The sequence below is a fragment of the Dendrobium catenatum genome, unplaced genomic scaffold (genome assembly GCF_001605985.2).
Source record: "Dendrobium catenatum unplaced genomic scaffold, ASM160598v2 fragScaff_scaffold_249, whole genome shotgun sequence".
Classification (NCBI taxonomy): domain Eukaryota; kingdom Viridiplantae; phylum Streptophyta; class Magnoliopsida; order Asparagales; family Orchidaceae; genus Dendrobium; species Dendrobium catenatum.
In genome coordinates this window covers 1,227,768-1,249,175 of record NW_021318711.1, presented here as the reverse complement: position 1 = coordinate 1,249,175, position 21,408 = coordinate 1,227,768, and the positions used below count along the sequence as shown (strand labels likewise).

The window sequence follows — 21,408 nt, the reverse complement described above, 5'->3', positions numbered from 1 at the left end:
GGTGAATAGGAGTTTGGAGACATACTTGAGGTGCTTCGTGTCAGATACACCAAAGCAGTGGGCCAAATGGCTAGCTTGGGCAGAATACTGGTACAATACCTCCTTTCACTCGGCTACCAAGATGACACCTTTTAAGGTTTTATATGGGAGGGACCCCCCATATTTGGTACACTACAGCCATATTAGTACTCCAGTATCTGCAGTGGATCAACATTTGAAGGAAAGAGATCAGGTGTTGGAAGAGCTCAAGAGGCATTTACTTAGAGCCCAACAACTTATGAAGAAGCAGGCGGACGGCAAAAGGAGAGATATACAGTTTGCAGTTGGGAAGAAGGTCTATTTGAAGCTCCGACCATACCGGCAGAGGACTGTGTCCCAAAGGAGAAATGAGAAGCTTGCAGCAAGGTATTTTGGCCCTTTTGAAGTGGAGGAGAGAATTGGAGAGGTGGCCTATAGATTGAGGCTTCCTCCAACAGCCAGAATACACCCCGTTTTTCATGTCTCACAGTTGAGGAGAGTAGTGGGGGAGCATGCAATGAGCCCAGAGCTGCCGAGCACATTGAGGGAGGACATGAAAGTGACATTGGAGCCTCTAGCGATAGGAGTGCGCATCAACGAGAAGGGGGAAAAGGAGGTGAAGATTAGGTGGAGCGGCCTTCCAGACTATGAGGCCACTTGGGAGCCACTGGAGAGGATTGCAGAGCAGTTTCCTGCTTTCCACCTTGAGGACAAGGTGATTCTTTGGGAGGGCGGTAATGTTACGCCGGCTGGACCGGCCCTGGTCTACAGCCGGCGGAAGCCAGGCAAAAGGGAGGGGGCGGACAAGCTAGTGGGCCCCACTTGGGCTTAATGCGAAATTTAGAGTGAAAATTTGAATGAAAAGGGTGTTTTAGGTAATTTGTAATTGTCCGTTTGTCTTTAATTAGGAGTTATGATGAGAATTAGGCTCATCTTGAATTTGAATTAGTTTTGGGAGATATAGGGTTTGTGTTCTTGGGCTGTTGGCGTTGCCGGAGATTGTGGAGAGTTTTTCCTTCCTCTCGAATTGAAGGAAAGTTGTATCTTGCAAGTGCTTTTCATCCTTTATTGAAATAAAAGTGTTTGTATCGTTTTCCTATGAATCTCCCTACGTCTTTCTCTCAATTTTTCTGGAGTTTTGCTGTTTTTCTGCTGTGGACAGCAATATTCGCTTGGATCTACTTTGGTTTGGGTGAGAAACACTTGGAAATCCAAGAGTTTCCTATCATATTCTTCTTAAAATTTAACAATGAGAATCCTTTGTTTCACAGTAGTATAATTTCCATATCAGCTATTGGCAATAACTTGACCTATTTGAAGTGCATTAGTGGAAGCTTCTTGAATATGAAACACTACATAAACAAATTGTCAAGAAGAAGTGATTGTTTAAATTTATGCTAGGATTGAGCAAAATCTTGATGAAGGTAATGGACCTTTAATATGAGAAGCCTTTTTAGAGGTTTTCTTGGTGAAAGAAGTTACTGGGAATTGATGATTGAATCTTCAATTTATTCGTTCATTGAAGAAGGCATTGCTTTGGCTGTCCATGATCTCCAGAAACACCTAAACTTCGATAAAAGACCATGGAAGGGATGACTCTCATCTGATCATTGCTGCAATACATATCATAGTGGAGGCTTCAAACTTAAATTAAAGTGAAAACTTTGAGGATTTGAGAGGCTTTGATTTCATAAGGTCTGCAATTTATGTTTGACTTGCATCATTTTGATCTGCCAACTATCAAAAATTTTGTGATGGCTCTTGGTTTTGCTTTATACTCTCGGTCCTACAAGAAATTAACTTAACCTGGTGCAAACACCAAGCAAAACTGATTCAATCCCCATTGTTTAGTGTGAAGAGACATAAAATAAGAAAATGGAGGATCAATATCTCCTTCACTTTGTTCCAAATTCAATGCCAACTATTACATGAAGTGCAGGCCAAGGATTGAGAAATTATGTAGTTCAATGCTAAAATGGTTGAAATATCAGCAATATTGGTGCATATGACCTATATGATGCGAACAAGACAAAGTATCACATCCTTAAAATTACAAAATCACAGCTGTTGATAAGTAGTTATGCTGGCCACTAGCTCCCAAGTTGAACAAATGCTAGACTTTTGATATGAGTTTCAGCTAGGCGTCAATTAGAGATCAAATAAAGGGGAAAGGTTGCCCGATCCCCTAATAAAGTCATCTATCTCCAAAGCCAGCACTAAATACTTGCTTGATGCTTTCATCAATTGAAAGGTCAACGAAATCATAACTTTCAATTATGCCTAAAAAGTTAGCCATCTCGATAGACCTTGATCAGATGCAGTAACTCAAAGGGGAACTTAGATCAATATTTAATAACTTCAATGGGATTAGCATTCCTTGACAACATTTGGTGTGGTTAAAGCCTTAAAGGTGATGATGTGAAACATACAAATGAACAAGAATTGTTTTTGGAAATTAATAATAGTTTGAATGTTAACTTTGCTAATTAAAAACTTATCTTTCACCAAGTCGAATTCTTAGAAGTTTCCGTTAGAATATTAAGTAATAGCAATTGATTACAAGGAGAATAACAAGACGATTGCAAATAACATAAAAAACAATATAGTAAAACTAAACGAAGCAAAAATCCACAGCCTAACATCAAGAAGTGTTCACCATGAATTCCTTCACTCTTGATCTTGAAGTTGGGCTTAGTAGAGAAAGGGTAGAAGCAACCCTAGTGATGCCACCACAAGACAAGTGACGCATAGGGTCTTGTACGCCGGAGAAGTAGCCGGAGGAGGAGAGGTTGGTCAGCCGACGATTTGCCAAGGTCCCATGGGTTGTTGCCCTTCTATCGTCTCAGCGAGGCAATAGAGTATGCGGTTGACGTAGCTTTCCACTGAATCTTCGTAGTCCCAATCCGGATCGTAGAAAGGAGAAAGCAAGATGTCGATCTCTCCTTGAGAATTATGGGAGAATCCGTGGTCGACCTCAGGGTCGGCCATACACCAATGGTAGAAGGAAAGAAGGAGCTTGTCTTCCTTTCTTGGCTTCAAAAGTCATGAGAGGTTTAGGGTTTCCAAGAGAGATGAGGCAAGTGGAAGGGGCGGCCAAGGAGAGAGAGGGGGACAGTTTGGGTTATGTGGGATCTAAGTTTAGGGTTAAGATGCGAGGTTTTAATAAATTTGAAATTAATTTCGAATTTAAGTGAATTTGGAGGGAATTGAATTTGGTAATTAATTTCAAAATTCAAATAAGGCTTAAGGCTTAAAGGGGACAATCAATGGAGAGCCCAATGTTGGGGCCGGCAGCTTCAATAGAGGAAGGAGGGAATTGGGGAGGGTTTTAAAAGCTTCCAGACATGTCTTTTAAATTCGGAAGGCTAATAATAAATCCAATCTAATTTAATTTTAAATTGGACTTATAATTAAACACTTTCCTTATTTAGAATTTGCAAATATGGAAAGTATTTGAAATTCGAATTTGAATTTCAAATAAATCATAATCTTTTCTTGCTTGCTTGAGCTAATTTAGGAAACCATTAAGATGATTGGAATCATCTTTATGGGAGGGAGCATGGAAGTGGGCCGGCGGCAAGGGGGAAGATGGGTTTGGCGTTGAGTGGAGGTGGGGAGGGAAACTAGGGATTGGGTGATGGGGAAGGAGTGGTTGGTGGTTGGGGCCGGGGAAGCTTGCGGCTGGTGGTTGGGGGAGATGTAGGGGAGATCGGCTGGTTGGAGAGAAAGAACAAGGGAAAACAAAAAGAAAATAGACCACGAGCCACGGACTCTTCCAATGACTGGTGGGTATTGCGCTCGCCGCTCGCCCTCACCTCGGGCTCTCTCTTCTTTCTAGTGCACACACAAGAAGAGGAAGAAGACAAAATCAAAATTTCATTCAATCATTCTTTAACCTTTTACAAAGCACAAGACCGCTATATATAGGTCTCAAACACAGAGAAAAGAAAAGTACTCAAATGTCCTCTGGGCTACAATTAGAAAACATTCCCCATAGGGGTAAACTAGAAAAACTGAAATGCAAACTAAATAAAACATAAAATACATCAAAAGTAAAGACTTTGAATCGTAGCCGTCGATCTATGATTCCGTCGCTGGTACACATGTCAGAATCTCTGAGCGATGTCCTCATCAGGTGACCTATGGCAACATGGGAGGAAATTATATCTTGTGTCGTTCTCAATTGATCAGTAACCTTTTAAGCATAGGGCATTGAGTGGTATATTGAACTCCTAAACAACTCAGAACATTATTTGACTTCAAAAGAGGTTTATAAAGAGATTTTCAATGCTTTGAGTAAGCAGTAATTAGAAAGACGCAAAATGAGGAAAAGAAGTTAAATAAGTAGTTGATTGATAAAAAAAAGAGGATGTGTGGTGAGATTGCCATAAAACTCATCACTAATTGGAGAGAACAAGAAAGCAATGCCAACAACTATTTGAAGAGAAACAAACTGTTTAACTTCTAGCAGACGGCATTGATCTCTCTCTTTCTCTCTCTCTCTCTCTCTCTCTATATATATATATATATATATATATATATATATATATCGTTAACACCTTTCATGAGTTATTGAACGTAGTGGCCAAGCTCAAAAGACTCAACCTGTCTAATTTTAACAAGTCTTGTTGCGTGATTTAAGCTTTTTAATCTTGGTCAAACCAAGTTTGATATAGTCTAGTTTATGAGGTTGCTTTTGTAGCATTGAAGCTATATTACATTAAAATTGCAACTTTATTCCAATTTTAACAACTGTTTGAGAAAATTAATGATCAAAATTCTACACGATCATTGATAGCATTACATATGTATTGAAATAATACCATGGGAATGGTCTATCTACATGAGGTAATATTTGACTATGCTAGTATAAAGGATTTCTAGTTTAACTGTTTAGTCACAAGTTAATGCTGTGTTTTCACTTCTAACATAGAAAGAAAACCTTTGTGGTTTTTAAGTTGTATGCTATTGACACTTATATTATCATGCTTGTAATCCAATGCATGATTTTGGAGGTCAATGATCTTCACGTCTGACTGGATATATATTTTTTACTGTCAGGAATCTGTGGCAGGCAAGGCTCAAGAGTTTCTTGAGTATATTATGAATAATCATGACGTATGTTCGAAAAAGGTAACGGTGTTGCAGGCTTTGAAGATCTCTCTGGTGAGATAATGCTTGTTTTTCTTCATTAGTTGTAAATTTATTAAATATTTTATTTTTTTATGGTTATATATGTTCATCTCTCATTTGGGTTGTTTATGATTTATTTATCACTCAATAGATTTTTTATACCAAGTGGACATATTTCTTAGCTTTATGTGTAAGTGATCTTACATGTTCTGGGACATGGTTCATTTGGAAATTTTAGATGATTAGTTTATTTTCTTGTGGTGGATTAGATTAATTTTTACTAGATTTTTTGTGATATTCGATTGAGGTTTCTTTAGATTTAGGATCAAGTCTTTTTATGGGTGCAAATTCTTATGGCTAATTATCCCTAACTTGCGGTTAGGGGTGTAAACAAGCCAAGCTTGAACGGGCTAGTACTTTTTTGTGTGACTCGTTTAAATTTATAGTTGTTCAAATTCGGTTCGAAATTGCTTGCAAATGCCTTGTTTTTGTTCAGTTTATTTTAATTTAATTGAGCTCATTTGTAGCTCAGGTTGATTAAAAATATAGCATTATTAATTTTTTTGTAAAAACTTGCTAAAAATTTTTAAGATAATAAAAAATCCTCTTCATATCTCACCGCCCCAAGATCCCACCTACCCCAAATGTGCAAGTGCTCAATGGCCTCAATCGCTCAGAGTTTTTGGCTAGTCAATATAGCCCTTTCCTTTATTGTTTGTAAACCGTTGAGTTCTAAACGATGTAAAACTATATAGCATCTGCTTTGTCCTCGTCGCGAAAGGCAAGAGATGCCCATGTATGCAATTTTCATTGAATGTAGATATATGGAATAAAAATTTTCATTTAAAAAAATAAACATAGCCCATTTATTCCTTTCCACATGTTTGTCAGTGGCTTACTATTTTTTGTAAGTTGTTTAGAGGCATACAATTCTTGTTGCTAACATGCTTGTATGTGAGGCTTTATGGCTCAAATATTGGGATTAGACAATTAGTTAATCTGACAACCTCTTCCTATAGGCAAGATGACCCATATGGTTGGATTTAATTTTTTTTGTAGTGCTTATTTTAACTCGCATATTGGAATAATTCATGTCCCCTAAGATCAATTTAGAGTGTATAAGGACAAACTTTGGTCCTTGGTTGATTCACTTGGTTAATTGAGTTGACATCATATGTATTTGAATTGAGGCCTGAAGCATTTTGATGATTTGGTTCTTTGAAGAATTAAAAAAAAAAAAAATATTTGGTTCTTAGAGAGCCGTTTTGGTCATTTAAGAGTTTTTTGAAATGTTTGGCATTGACTATGAACCCTTTAGAAGCTCTAAATAAATTAGCACAAACTTTTAATATGTTGACATAGATATTAATGTTTGCACATCCTTCATAGACACTTGGGCTATCCATGACTCATACACCTTTTACTGGTCAAATAATTTTTATTCTTAGGAATTTTGATATGCTATATGTTTTAATATCTTATCAAATGTATGATAAAAATAATCTATTGTATTATACCTGTATTAAGGAAACATTTTTGCTACTTAATAAAATTTTATTATCATTTATAGCAATTTGCAAGTTCTATTTTCGTCAAATAATTTATGGCTACTTAATAATACTTAGAGGGAAGGTTGCAACATTTACAGCGGAGGGCATTCTTGTAATTCCTTGGTTTGTTTTGTTCCTTTTGGCTTGGTGAGTTCCACATGGATGCAAGAATTATTATTGGGTATATCTTGATTTTAACATGGTTTAATCCTATGGCTAGTTGAACTCACGAACATTTGAGTAAAAATTTTATAACTATAACTTACTAAAAAGTTTGCTCGCAGTATAAGCTTTTTTAATATAATGTTATTGTTATATTGGCAAAATGGGTTAAATTTCAAAATTGTCACCTAACTATTTGTACATGTCCATCTTAGTCCCAGAGTATAATGTTGCTCCAGTTTAGTCCCTTAACTATACAAAATTGATCCAAAATGAGGTATTTGGGACTAAATTGGGATTAATTTTATATCACAATTATAACATGAGGGACTATTTTGGATTAATTTTGTATAGGCGAGAGACTAAATTGAGGCAACGTGATACTCTAGGACTATATTGGCCATACACGAATAATCTGATGACTATTTTGAGATTTTTTTGTTGGGAAAATATTATTTCACAACCAAAGTTGTTGTTTGTTGTGGTTTTTGCTTTAATGAAATATCTAATAATGTCTTCATCTAATGCATGTGGCATTAGCATAAAAGATTAATGAATATCCACTTTTAAGGAAATCTTGCCCTATAAGATCTTCTTTACTTTACTTCATTTGTTCACTCATTGGTGCAAGTTGTGGTTGTGGGGCATAAAGACTCTCACAATGCTTGCTATTTTGAGATTTACCCAGTGATTTTTTTTGTGAAGTTTGTCAATATATTGCAACCCTTCAGAAAATACAAAATCCCTGGCCACTGAAATTAAGCAAGAAGGGCTTCTGAAACCTAATTTGTTTGTTTGTCGAACAAGAACATACCAATTTTTCTAGCATTACATGTTCAGTAATCTTCTGAATTCTCTATGGTTTGATAAGTAGAGAATAAGTATAAATTTCTTGTCGGGGAACTGCATTGTTGTAAAAACGTTAAAATAATACTGGAAAGAATTTTTTATAATTGAAGTTTGTTAACATTGTAAACCCCCCTTTAAGAATCATACTCTAGTTGCCGCTGAAGTTATTTTTAGAGGGTTGGGGTAATGGTCTGGAAATACAAAATCGGTCATTTTTAAAGAATCCCTGTGTAAGTAAGATATCTATTGTGGCCAATCATCACCGTATGTATGTTGCTGTTAATGGGATGAATTGTTCGCCTTTTGCATAATTCAAGCATATTTATCTGTCTGCTTGCTTTTTTCTGTTAATATAATCTTTTCTTTATCTTCTTCATACTTGATCTATAATACATTTTTGTTTTAAATTTCCAGTGTTGGCGAGCTGCGTCCATGTCAAGGCACAGGTTGGATCGTATTGAATCTCTTGAGACTGCAAAAAAGCATTTGCAATATGAATGTACTGAAGAGGAGGCGTATTCTGTCTATTCAAGATTGAGGATACTGAAAGAAAAATTTTCTTGTCAGGCAAGAGTATTGGATAATTTGATAGATCTTAACTCTCTTGATAATCAATCATCCTGTTTGAAAAGGATAGATTCTGGAAGAAAATCTCTACCTGAGAGGTCTAAAGAAATAGCAGTTTCTGACACTAAAGGTTTAGTTACGATTGGGGGAGCTCCCGATAGTTTCAATTCCTCTGAAAAACTAGTCTCACCAAAGAAGGGTCATGCCCCTCATGGAACCCCTATAAATTTTCATCTGAACGTTGAACCAGTAGAAGATAAACTTTTGAAAAATCTATTTGATTCCATTGAGAAAGTTTCTTTAAGGAGATCAGAAGATCTTTCCCACAAGCACCAAGCCGAAATATTACATTTTGGAAAACAAATGTATGAGGAAAGGGTGCAATTCGGAAAGGCACATGATCTTGATTTGGAATTTCTTCGCTCTATACATATCGATTTGACTGTTATAAATTGGAAGATAAATTTGTTAACTCAAGAGTTTTCTTCTAAAATGGGCAGGCTTTGTCAGCACCATAAACAACAGAAGGTAAAATTGTTGTCCATGCAGCTTGACATGCGGAGGAAGGAACAAGAGTTGAAACATAGTTGGTTGGTGAAGGCAAAAACTGGTCAGCTGGAGGAATTCTTTGATAATCTTCCTCTACCAGAGACTGGATTCCGGATAGAAAAATTCGAGGAATCAAGTAAATATGCAGGTAATTGCACTGAGTCTGGAACCATTATACTTGATTCCGCACCCCCGTCTGACGGCACAAATGCTGAATTGATTAAAGCACCTACGGGTGAATCTAGTGAATCAGAAGAATCTTGTCTTGAAGTTACATCAAATATCTCGAGTGGAAGTGTGGAAAACGTTAGACTGTCAAAAGATGCTTTGATTTCCCACTCTTTGTTGAGTAATGATACAAGACCTATTAAGCATATTAGATCAACTGTACAGCCATCAATTCCTCCTGGGCTGGCTAGTGTGCTGCCCATGAATGCAGAGAATCAAAGTCCTCAGTTGGAAGTCTTGAACCAACGTAGTAGCAAACAGACTGACTTGGTTGATGACTCAATATTGTCAACGGCCATTCATGCTGGGAAGCAAGAAGGTAGAATTAGTTCTAATATTCTAAACATGGTAGGGTACAAGGGACATCTCCTTTCCTCGGTACAAGGGATTGCAAATTCTGTGACTGCAAATACTTTCTCGTCTATTCAGGTTTGCCTTCTAACATTCTGCAAATAGTCTTGTTCAGCTATTCTACTGTACACATCATTGGAGAGACTTGATATCTAAGTGCAGAAATGCTTGCAAGAAACTTGCAGTTTTTTTTTTTTTTCACTTGTTTTTTCTGGTTTGCTAGAAAAAATCTTACCAACTCCCTTTTCCTGTTAAATTCAATTCTCTATCAAGTTTTGTATATTATTGTGTTTTAATAGATTCCATCCTGAGCACTTTGTAGAATTCTTACTACTTTCTTCACATTTGATGAAAAATTCGTGCAATATTTTATATTTTTTGTATGCAATCACATTTTCAAACTCTTTTGTTCATTTAATTTTTCTTTTGTTGTGTTTCGGTTGTGGTTAAGGCTTAGGCTCCTTATTTTACAATTTTTTATTATTGCAATCGAGTTTTTTTAAAATTTTGTGCATGGGTGTTATGAAAGACAATAATCCATGAAAGGATCCTCTATATGAAAAAAATTCAAGAATTAATCTTATATAACATGCATTCATGCTATCTTTTGGTCCACATTTTTTTCATGTCCATTTTCAGTAATTTTATTTATAACTTTTATTATTGAATCTTCTATATTATATGGTACATTTTCATATCACTAGAGTTTATGTTCCACTCATCACTAGGTGTTTCTGTCATTATATTTCTTATTTTGTGGCAACCCCAACTTAGCCATTAATCCTTTTTTTGTGCAAAACTATTATGCATTTGGCATGGCCAGTCTTATTGTAGTTTGATAAAACTTTCTATTTTAAGTCTTAATGATATTTGCTTATTGCATAGAATTCCCCATTTGTACCTTCATTGTATTGTATAATAGATTCAAGATCCCAAAGTTTCACATTTAGGATTCACTTGATGTTATAATAATACTAATTTTTTTTTCTAATTATTCAAAAAAGTAATGCTATAATAATCTTGATTGTTAATTCTTAATTTAGACATTAGAATTGATTCACATATATTTGGGAGTTGTTCCACTATTCTTAAATCCCTCAACTTCAGAATTTTTATTTAATTCTTCTGATTTGTCACTTACTTCATTAGGTGTCTCGAGTATTAGAATTGTCATCTAAAGAAAGCTTATGCTAAGGTATTTTTGATTATTTTTTTATGAGCATCTCTATAACTAATATAAATAGATGTGGTTTTAATGCAACCTCAAATGTAATCTTCTTCTGATTAAAAATGCTTTGGTCAGTCCACAAGTTCTAGTCCTAGCCAACACATATCATCATCATCATCATCATCATCATGAGCCCTATCTCATATAATCATTAAGTTAATTTATTTTTCATAGTGTTGCTACACATTCATCTTAGCATTCTCATTGCTTGCACAGTAAAGAGGTGGAGCCACACATCACTATCATTATTTGAAGTGTTTGGAATATAACATTTGGTTTTTGGTGAACACACAACCTAGTCTATCCATGTTGATGATCTATCTACTACAACAACAACAACATCAAGCCTATGTCCCACTACGCGGGGTCGGCTACATGAATCCTTTTTCACCATAGTGTCCTGTTAAAAGTTAAATTCTCATTTAAATCTAATAAAGAAAGATCATTTCTAATATTTTATAACCAAATCTTTTCAGGTCTACCTCTACCTTTCATAACATAAGTCAAATCTAATACCTCAACTTTCCTAATCGGGTCATCGGAAGGCCTCCATTTAATGTGATCAAACATCTAAGGCAACTCTCTCTAATCTTATATTCCATTGAAGCTACTCCAACCTTTTCAAGTATATGCTCATTTCGTATCCTATCTCTAAGGGTAAAGCCACTCATCCACCTAAGCATACTCATCTTTGCAACACTTAACTTAATATTATAAGTTATGCTTCTCTTTTAATGGCCAACATTCGACACCATAAAGCATTGCTGGTCTCACCACCATCTTATAGAATTTTCCCTTAAGTTTGAGTTGAACTTATTTTTTTGAGTTGAACTTATTCCCTTAAGTTTGAGGGGGACTTTTTTATCGCACAACAAGCCCGATGCATTCCTCCACTTCAACCATCCAATTTGAATTCTTCCAATAATATCCTCATCTATTTCACCATCACTATGAACAATAGAACCAAGATATCTAAAACGTGTACTCTTATTAATGACTTGATCGCCCAAAGTCACAATCCCCTCACTAGGTCTATTGCTACTAAAATTACACTCCATATATTCAGTTTTTGATCCACTCAAGCGAAAACCTTTACTCTAAGGTTGACCGCCATAATTCAAGTTTACCTTCAACTCTCTCTAGTCTTATCAATAAGAAGAATATCATTAGCAAAAAGCATACACCAAGGTACATCCTCTTGCAAATGTCTAGTGAAAATATCTATAGCTAAAGCTAAAAGATATGGGCTTAAGGCTGATCCTTGATGTAATCCAACCAAAATAGGAAAATACTTTGTCAAACCACCTTGTGTTTGAATATAAGTAATTGCTTATGCATACGTATCTTTAATGATTTGAATATAAGCGTTATTAACTCAATTCTTTTCAAAAACTCTCCATAGCACTTCTCTTGCAACTTTATCATATGCTTTCTCTAAATCAATAAATATCATATCTAGATCATCCTTATTCTCTCTATATTTCTCCATCAAACCTCTCAATAACTATATGGCTTCTATAGTAGACCTACCCGGCATGAATTCAAATTGATTTTGAGAAACATTAGTATCATGCCACAACCTACGCTCCATAACTCGCTCCCATAGTTTTAAAGTATGAAACATTAACTTAATTCCTTGTGCATCACCTTTATTCTTAAAAATAGAAATTAACACATTCATTCTCCACTCATCTGGCATCTTTTTTAGTCTTCAAAACAGTATTAAATTATTAATTCAAGAAATTCCTTCATCTCCTAAGCATTTTCACATTTCTATTGGAATATCATTAGGTCCAACAGTTTTTTCACACTTCATTTTCTTCAAAGCCTCTTTAATTTCGGTTTTACTAATGTGCCGATAAAAACAAAAATCTTTATTTTCATTTAGGGTGTTAAAGTCACTAAAGTCAATTATATTTTCACATTATTCATTAAAAAGTTTAGCAAAATATCTCATCCATATTTGTTGAATATCATATTCTAAGAAAAATATTTTTTAATCTTTATCCTTAATACACTTCACTTTAACTAAATCCTTACTACTATTATTTCTTTGTTTGGCTAATTTATACATATATCTTTCTCTCTACTTAGTATCTAATATATTATATAAATTATTAAAAGCTAAACTCTTTGCATCGCAAATAGTTTTGTTAGATTCTTTACGAGCCTCTTTAAATCTTTCTCAATTATCAGAATTTTTACATATAAATCAATTTTTATAACAAATCTTCTTATTTTTTATCTTTTCTTGCACATTTGGATTTCACCACTATTTATTTTCACTATTAGGAGCTTTTCCCTTCGAAATTCCATGCACATCTTTTGAAATATTCTTAATATTACTAGCCACTTTTTCCCACATAATATTAGCATTTTCATGCATAGACAAAATCTTACTCTCAAAAATACTTTTGTTAATATTGTTTAAATGACCCCATCAAATCCTAGAAAATCATTTTATTTTATTTTTTATTTTCTACCTCTTTATCTTAAAGTCCAAAACTAATAATCAATGCTGGATACATAAATGTTCACTCGGAATAACTTTATAATTTTTGCAATCTAAACGATCCAATTTTCTTTTAAGAAAAAAATGAATATGCATTTTATTATATCCATTTTTATAAGTGATAGGATGCTCATCTTTTTTCTTTAATAAGGTATTAACTATTAAAAAATCATGAGCTAAAGAAAAATCTAATATGGTCTTACCACCTTCATTTATCATTCCAAACCCATGTCCACCATTAATGCTTTTAAATATACCTCTCTACCAACATGTCCATTTAAATCTCCTCAAATAAAAATTTTATTTAAGAGGTATATTTTGTATTAATTCTTCTAAGCCATATCAAAATTTTAATTTTGAACTCATATCCAAACCTACTTGAGGAGTATAAGTACTTATAATATTAACAATCTTAGCATCAACAACAAATTTTAAAGCTATAATTTTATCTCAAATTATGTTAATTTTTATAACATTATTCTTTAAACTCTTATCAATAATCACACCTACATCATTTTTAGTACAACTCCTACTTGAATACCATAATTTATATCATAAAATATCAATCTCCTTAGTCTTCTCTCCAACTCATTTTGTTTCTTGAATGTACAGAATATTTATCTTCCTATGAATGAAATATGTCTATTAATTTTATTAATTTTCTTGTAAGGGAACATATATTCCAATTTACTTTCCTAATTTTAGTTTTATCGACTAGCTTCTTGCCCACATCTATCCTTAATGTGAGAATCATTGCCTATTTAACACTGCACCCGGGCGCTGGTGCAACGACCCTTGCACACTTGTCGCTATATTGAGGTCATACAACACATCGTTTCTAGGGGACGCCCTAGCATTAACACAATTATTTAATGGATTCATGTCATGATTATTTGACAAGTTTTACACTGGTTGTCGACTACCTGATGCGAACATCCGACGGTGGAAGTTAATCAAAGGAAGAACGAAGATCGACGGTCTAGATTCCTCCATTTTATCTTAGTTTATTTATTATTATTTTATTTAATTATGCTTTTTTTTACCATTACTTAAAGGTCTTGTCTTATATAAAGCCCAAATGGGCAAAGTTGTCTTTAAGTTTCTTTTAAAGCCTATGTATAGAGGCCCTTGCTCTTGTATTAGACAATAATAGATTAATAAAAATTGTTTGTACACTTTGTTCTTGAGAGCGATGGGAGTTCTCAGAAGAGTGGAAGTCCCTATATGAGGGCAATGAAATACCCACCAACCGCAGGATGTGTCCGGGCTCATGGTTGAAGTCCCTTGATGGAGGGCAATGCAATACCCGTCAGTCTTAAGAAGAGTCTGAGACTCACAATTTATTTTCTTTCTCTAATCCCTCACCTCCTCCTTTAACCGCCGACTAAATCTTCCCCTAGCTGCCGGCTTTCTATCTCCCATCCTCTTCCCTACCATCGGCCACCCACCCCCTTTCCTTTTCAATCGTCGGCCACCACCCTCCCCTTCTTCCAACCGTCAATCTCCTCCCCATCTCCACCCTAAAATCCCACCAAACCGCCACCTTCTCCACCAAGACGCCACTTCCCTTAGCCCTCTCAATTTAGTTTCCTTCTTTCTTATTTGGATTTGTTTAATTTTGGTAAGTTTTTGAATTCAAATTCAAATGAATTTGAAATTTTTTATTCTTTCTTAAATTATTTAGTTTAATTTTGAAACGTCTTCCCTCAATCAAGGAATGATTAAATCTAAAATTGATTAGGAATCAATTCAAAATTCTTACATTCATCGAACCTAGACTTCTCTTCCTACATTTATCGAATCTAGACACCGCTTCCTACATTTATCGAACCTAGACATCTCTTCCTACATTCATCGAACATAGACACTTCTCCTCCTTCCCTCTCATTTGGCCGGCCCCTCTCTCTCCCCTACTTTAATAATTTCCTTCCTAATTTAATGCCCCAATTAGGGAGATAATTAATTCATCTCTTCTCTTCTTTTCTTGTTTGAATTTCAACTTCAAATCTATTAATTAAAGGGATATCTGAGATGAAATTTTATATCTTTAGTTTTTTATTACCCCCTCCGTTTACATCAGTTTGGTATCGGAGCATAGTTACCCGGGATGCGGACTCGACGGATTCGAGCTCTTTTTCACCCCGGGAGAATGATATGGACATCCGATGGTGGAAGTTAATCAAAGGAAGAGACGAAGATCGACGGCCGAGATTCTTCCATTTTATTTTAGTTTATTTATTATTTTTTTGATTTAATTATGCATTTTTTGTTTTACCCTTACTTAAGGGTCTTGTCTTATATAAGCCCAAAGGGGCAAAGTTATCTTTTAGTTTCTTTTAAGACCTATATATAGGCCATTGCTCTTGTATTAGACAATGATGAATTAATAAAAAAATTGTTTCTATACTTTGTTCTTGAGAGCGATGGGAGTTATTAGGAGAGTGGAAGTCCCTATGTGAGGGCAATGAAATACCCACTAGCCGTAGGATGTGTTCGGGCTCGTGGTTGAAGTCCTATGGTGAAGGGCAACGCAATACCCGTCAGTCTTTAAAAGAGTCCAATACTCACGGTTTATTTTCTTTCTTTAATCCCTCACCTCCTTAACTGCCGACTAAATCTTCCCGTAGCTGCCAGCTGTCTACCTCCCATCCTCTTCCCCACCACCGGCCACCCACCCCCTTCCTTTTCAACCGTTGACCACCACCCTCCCCTTCTTCCAACCATCGATCTCCTCCCCATCTCCACCCTAAAACTCTACCAAACCGCTACCTTCTCCACCAAGCCGCCACTTCCCTTAGCCCCTCTCATTCTAGTTTTCTTCTTTCTTATTTGGATTTGTTTAATTTTGGTAAGTTTTTGAATTCAAATTCAAACGAATTTGAAATTTCTAATTCTTTCTTAAATTATTTAGTTTAAATTTGAAAAGTCTTCCCTCAATCAAAGAATGATTAAATTTGAAATTGATAGGGAATCAATTCAAAATTCTTACATTTATCGAACCTAGACACCTCTTCCTACATTCATCGAATCTAGACCTCTTCCTACATTCATCGAACATAGACACTTCTCCTCCTTCCCTCTCATTTGGCCTGCCCTTCTCTCTCCCCTATTGTAATGATTTCCTTCCTAATTAAATACTCCAATTAAGGAGATAATTAATTCCTTTCTTCCCTCCCTTCTTTTCTTGTCGAATTTCAAATTCAAATCCATTAATTAAAGCGAAATTTGTGATGGAATTTTAGATCTTTAATTTTTTCTCATCCCCCCCCCCCCCCATCCTTTCCCCCCGCCCCCCCCCCCCTCCCTTCTACATCACAATCTAACGCAACCCTCTACTTTTCTCAATCTAAATATCATAATGTTCATGAAATGAGTTATAATTATGGAAAAAATATTGTCTACTATCATACGATCGAACCCTAATGAGTTTGCTATGCAAGTAGTATTTTTCTTCTCGTTTGTGATGAGGGCATATGAGAATTTATTTTTTAAAGCATTCAAAAAGGAAGGAAATAGCTGTTGAAATTTGTCTTTATTGTTTGTTCTCTGTGAAAAATTTTAATCCAATATTTCATCCTCGATTTTTCATGTTTAGAAATTGGGTTTTTCATTTTGAACTTGATTTCTATCATTGGACGTCCCAACTTCTTGACTACTATCTTTTTCATGGTAAATACCACCATCTTTTATGAGATTATCCTTGATATGCTTCTTGATTTTTATCAAGAAGGGGAAGGCATCTTTTGATTAGATTTAGACTCCAAGATAAGAAGAGGGGAAGAAAAGAGACTAGAGAGGGATAAACCATAAATTATTCATTCCATAAGTCATTTATTACAATAGAAAAGATATTTATAATTCTTGAGAAGACCAAGTTTACAATATAGAACTGGTGTACCTAGCCAAACTTAAAAAAAAAAGACTAGATTAGTGCTTTATTACATATGTGGACCCATTTGTCATTTATGCTTGTGGAATGTGTTTGTGCCTTCTTCTTTGGTAGGCTTCCTAGTTGTTGGTTGTGACGCCATGTTTGTTGCCTATGCCTTGCATCTGATTTTTGGATCCAATCTCATATGTCTAACACTACATTTATGTTTTTGTTACGCTTATTTGCTGCTTTGAGTGTTGAAGAATGGCATGTCGACATGAAGGAGAGACTCAATATTATAGGACCTTAAAATTAGATTCTATTGCAATATCAAGTATAGTTTTTTTTTTTTTTCTTAAAATTGTATCCCATATTCCATACATTTGATGTATTCTTTTATATAACCCATCCTATCAAAACTTTTGTTCTCATTTAAGTTATCTCCATTTATTATCTTCTCTTTCTCAAGCATACATGGTTGTTGCCCTCATTCACCTCTTCCCAAATTTATTTTCAAACTATTTTCTAATCCAATTTGAGGAGCATTGGTATTAATCATATTCATAATGTCATTAAAAATAATTTTCTTAATAGAAATCACCCTATTATCCTCAGCAATTTAATCTAAACCTCTATTTATTACTCTCTATCCCTTTTATATACTTTTAACCTTCCAAACATAAAATAGGTCATAATCTTTTTGTTTAGTCTATTGTCAACATGTGAATACCTGTTTATTTTTTTATCTTTGTCTATTAATCTTCAAGCATTGTCAGTTAAAGTCCGATATTCCATTTAATAAATTTAATCCTAATTTTAGATCCATCGTTTGTCCGCTAAAACTGTGCCACTAACCTCCCCCAAATTCCGGCTAACCAAACCCCTACTCATTTATGGACTTGGACAGTCTTGTTAAAACGGACAATGTAAACAATGTTACTATATCGTTATGATAGCGCCACAACAAATCTTATAGATGCATTATTTGATGATTTGGCAATTTCTTTCTCATCAATAATTTGTTGTGAAATGATAAAATTCTATGCTGATTGATGTGAGTGCCTCTAGCAGATTTTGAAACGAGAGCGGTTTCTAAAAGGTGTTTGTCATTATAATAATAATAATAATAATAAAAGCATAAGCATTAGCATATAGTCAAAGAGTAAATGGAGCGTGAAAATAGCTGACTCGGAGAGGGACACTTAGTGTCCAACCTTCACCACATTTGCGTAGACAATAATTTGCTGTAAATTTTTTAATTTGGTAATTTCTGAAAAAATTCTTGCTATTAGGAATTTTTTACTGCTGAGCATCGAAGACCTATTGTGACTTCTGCTTCCGGAAATAACCAAGGATTGGATTGTTCTCATGATGTGGCTAATCCACGATCAAATGTTTCCCTGCCACCTCCTATGGAACTGATGTGTAGCAATGATGCAGCACCTTTAAGTTTTACTAATTGTCAGTCGTCTATAGCTGAGCCTGACCTTGACAGAGTCCCGCCTGTTGGATGCCAAGCGGAGGCTCGTTCGGGGCCATATTGTTCTGTTGGGCAGAGTGAAGTTCCAGCTCAACCGACAATTATGGAACCACCGGTCCATCCAATCCTAGATATTACAGAGCATCCACTTACACCGCAAGATGTTTTACCAGAAGAATTGGCTTACATACATCTTAGAGAAACTGATAATCAGCAGATCACTGAGAATATCCTTGATCCATCCAGATCTCAGGAAGATTTACCATCCGAAAGAGCACCCTCTGAAGATCTAAGAAGTGCTGGTGTTCATTTAGATCAAGGAAACCAGTTAATTCCAGATTTTTTGTCAATAGGCTGGGTACCGGCTCAACCCATTTATGCTGATCCATTTCAGAATGAATTATTAAGAATCCGAAAACAGAATGATTCATGTACCAAAAAGCATGAAGAAAAGGTAATTTTTTTTAATTCCATTCTTTGAAAATTTAGCTGCTTGGTTGCTAATGACGAACTCTTCCATTTTTACTCTTCTGATTGATATTCCTTTCTTATTTGCAGAAAGCACGACTTCAATTTGAGTGTGAACTAGAAATAGAGAAGGTGAGAAGGAAATATGATGCTCTAGTTCAGGATGCTGAGAGGGAGCATCTTCGGGATCAAAACTTGGTTCAGGCAATTTATGAGAAGGTTTTCTTGCATAAAGTTTTCGCAGAAGAAGTTAGGTCTAAGTTTTTTGATAACAAAGAAGGAATATCAACACCATTTCGAGGTCTGGAACTTAACCGTGAGGAAACTTCTATTCTCTCTTGCAGTTGCAGTTACCACCAGCTTTTATTCTCTTAGTTTATAAAATGAACTTTTTTAGCATGTTATCGTTGAGATTCATGTCATCTTTTTGCTTCATTTCGCTAATATGTAATACTATGAAATAGATCTCGTAACTGAATCTTTAGGATTCTTCCTGAGGTGTTTGTATCTTTATCCTTTTTTTGATTTGTTCTTTGTTCGTAAGATTGGTATGAATTTATCTTTATTTCAAGTAAATCTACACACTTCTTTCATTCAAATTGGTTCTAAATAATAGGGATAATGCTGCAGCTAATGTTGAACTGCATGGTTTTCATCTCCATTCCTGCACTTTTTCCTTATTTTCATCATCTCCTTTTAAAACTTTTTGGCATATGCACTAAAGTTGCAGAATATACGAGCTCTTTCATTTACCTTTTTCCTTCACAATACTAACTATTATGTCAACTTATCAGGTCCGAGCTTAAATTTATCTCAGCAGCCTCTGACATCGCTATCACAACCTCAGTCTTCCTTAAGGCCAGACTCAATTGCGCCTTTCATACCACCTTCAACTACCTCTTCTCATCCTGCAACGTTAACCATAAATCAGGAATCAACCGTCCCTCTACGTACTCCCATAAGACCGCGAAATCGTTTGCCAGCTTTGGCTCCAGTCCATTCCACCGGATCATCTAGTCAAGCTGCTACGGTCTTCTCGCCCGCTACAGCCAGAGTGTGTGCACCTCGAGCTAACCTACAAGGTAGCCGCTCGCCTGCTCCTCATCTCCAACGCTTTAGGCCCAATGGGTCGTCGGTTCCAACTTATAGCATTCCAACTCCAGCTACTACTCAGCAGCCTTTACCTGCTGGCCAAGTTTCTACTACTGCAACATCAGTTGATTTGGTTTCTGTTTTGCCACCACCATTAAACTCCACGCAACCTTCCATCTCTCCTGCTCTTTGGAACTCGCAGCCTACGAGTTCTCCTATGGATCAGTTAGGCCAAGATTTGGAAGCTGACTTACTAGAATCTTTGCTGTTAAACTTACCAGGAATGACTAATGGATTCCCTACCTCAAATACGATTGATTTGAGCTCTAATGCCTCACCAGACATAATCTGCTTATCGGATGATGAGTAACATACGATGAAGAGGAAGGATTATGCACTACGGGGTGTAATTCTGTATATTTTTTATGAGACTCTCAGCTGTGCTCTTCACTTTCTTTGGAAGGCATAAACTGGTCAAGTTCTAAGATTGAGCTAAAAATGAGTTGGGACTTCACCAGCAATCTGCAGAGAGATCAAGGGCTTCTTCCTTCTATGAACTTCTGGTTGGTTGTCCACTCTCTTGGTTAGAAGTCTCTTTTCTGGGACTTTCATTTTTGTATACCAGAATACTGAGCATGTGTTGTATGTAAAAATTAGATGTAAATCTTTTATCTATTATTTTATAAAGAACGGTTACTATAGTCGAAATTCTTTTTATATGTAATTACTTTTTAAGAATTTCTTTATAGGAATTTCTTTGAAGCTGACTCCAGATGACTGCTTTATGTTCATCTTCAACAAAGAATTTCAGCAGCCTGATTCCATCAATTAATAGGAAGTAATCACCAGGGAAGCTGTGGAATATTGTGCTTGTTGGCCAATAGTTTTTGTGTAATTTCTATGTTTTTAAAAGAATAGAGATTCTTGTTATTTTAAAACAAGATAAATCTGTATTTGAGAGAGTAGGTATGGGAGGATTTGTGAGCGGTCATCTTTGTACAAAATTTTAACAGCAGAGCTAGGGTTGCAAATGAACCGAACCAAACTGAGTATGTAAGTGTTCATGTTTGAGTTCATTTATTATCAACTTGTTCAAATTTGGTTTGTGTTTGATTTGAGCTTTATTATTTGTGTTCATGTTTGTTTGTTTAAATTAATGAGGGTTCATGTTTGATTTATGTTCGATTCGTTTAGTGCTTATCGAATTTTAAACAAACAAGTTTTAACGAGCTCTAAACGAGCTTTATTTGTAGATGTTCATTAAATTAACAAACTAGCTTTATCAAGCCTTTTAAAAAATAAATACATCGAGCATGTTCGTGAACATATTTAACTAGTTTTTTCAAGTTA

The 21,408-nt window shown here is 35.4% G+C and overlaps 1 protein-coding gene across 7 annotated transcripts in view; it reads left to right on the top strand.

Moving 5' to 3' along the window:
- Positions 1 to 21,168, top strand: part of LOC110102857 — an 82,939-nt gene extending 61,771 nt beyond the window's left edge. For 5 of the 7 annotated variants that reach the window (XM_028693282.1, XM_020831345.2, XM_020831347.2 and 2 more), the window contains 5 exons: positions 5,080 to 5,184; positions 8,127 to 9,485; positions 18,311 to 18,952; positions 19,057 to 19,282; positions 19,761 to 21,155. In XM_028693282.1, coding sequence (XP_028549115.1) covers positions 5,080 to 5,184; positions 8,127 to 9,485; positions 18,311 to 18,952; positions 19,057 to 19,282; positions 19,761 to 20,428 — 3,000 coding nt within the window. In that variant the 3' untranslated portion in view covers positions 20,429 to 21,155. Of the gene's footprint in view, positions 1 to 5,079; positions 5,185 to 8,126; positions 9,486 to 18,310; positions 18,953 to 19,056; positions 19,283 to 19,760 lie in introns of all 7 variants that reach the window. The other 2 variants (XR_002303887.2, XM_020831346.2) reach the window with 2 other exon arrangements.
- The last annotated feature ends 240 nt before the right edge of the window (positions 21,169 to 21,408 follow it).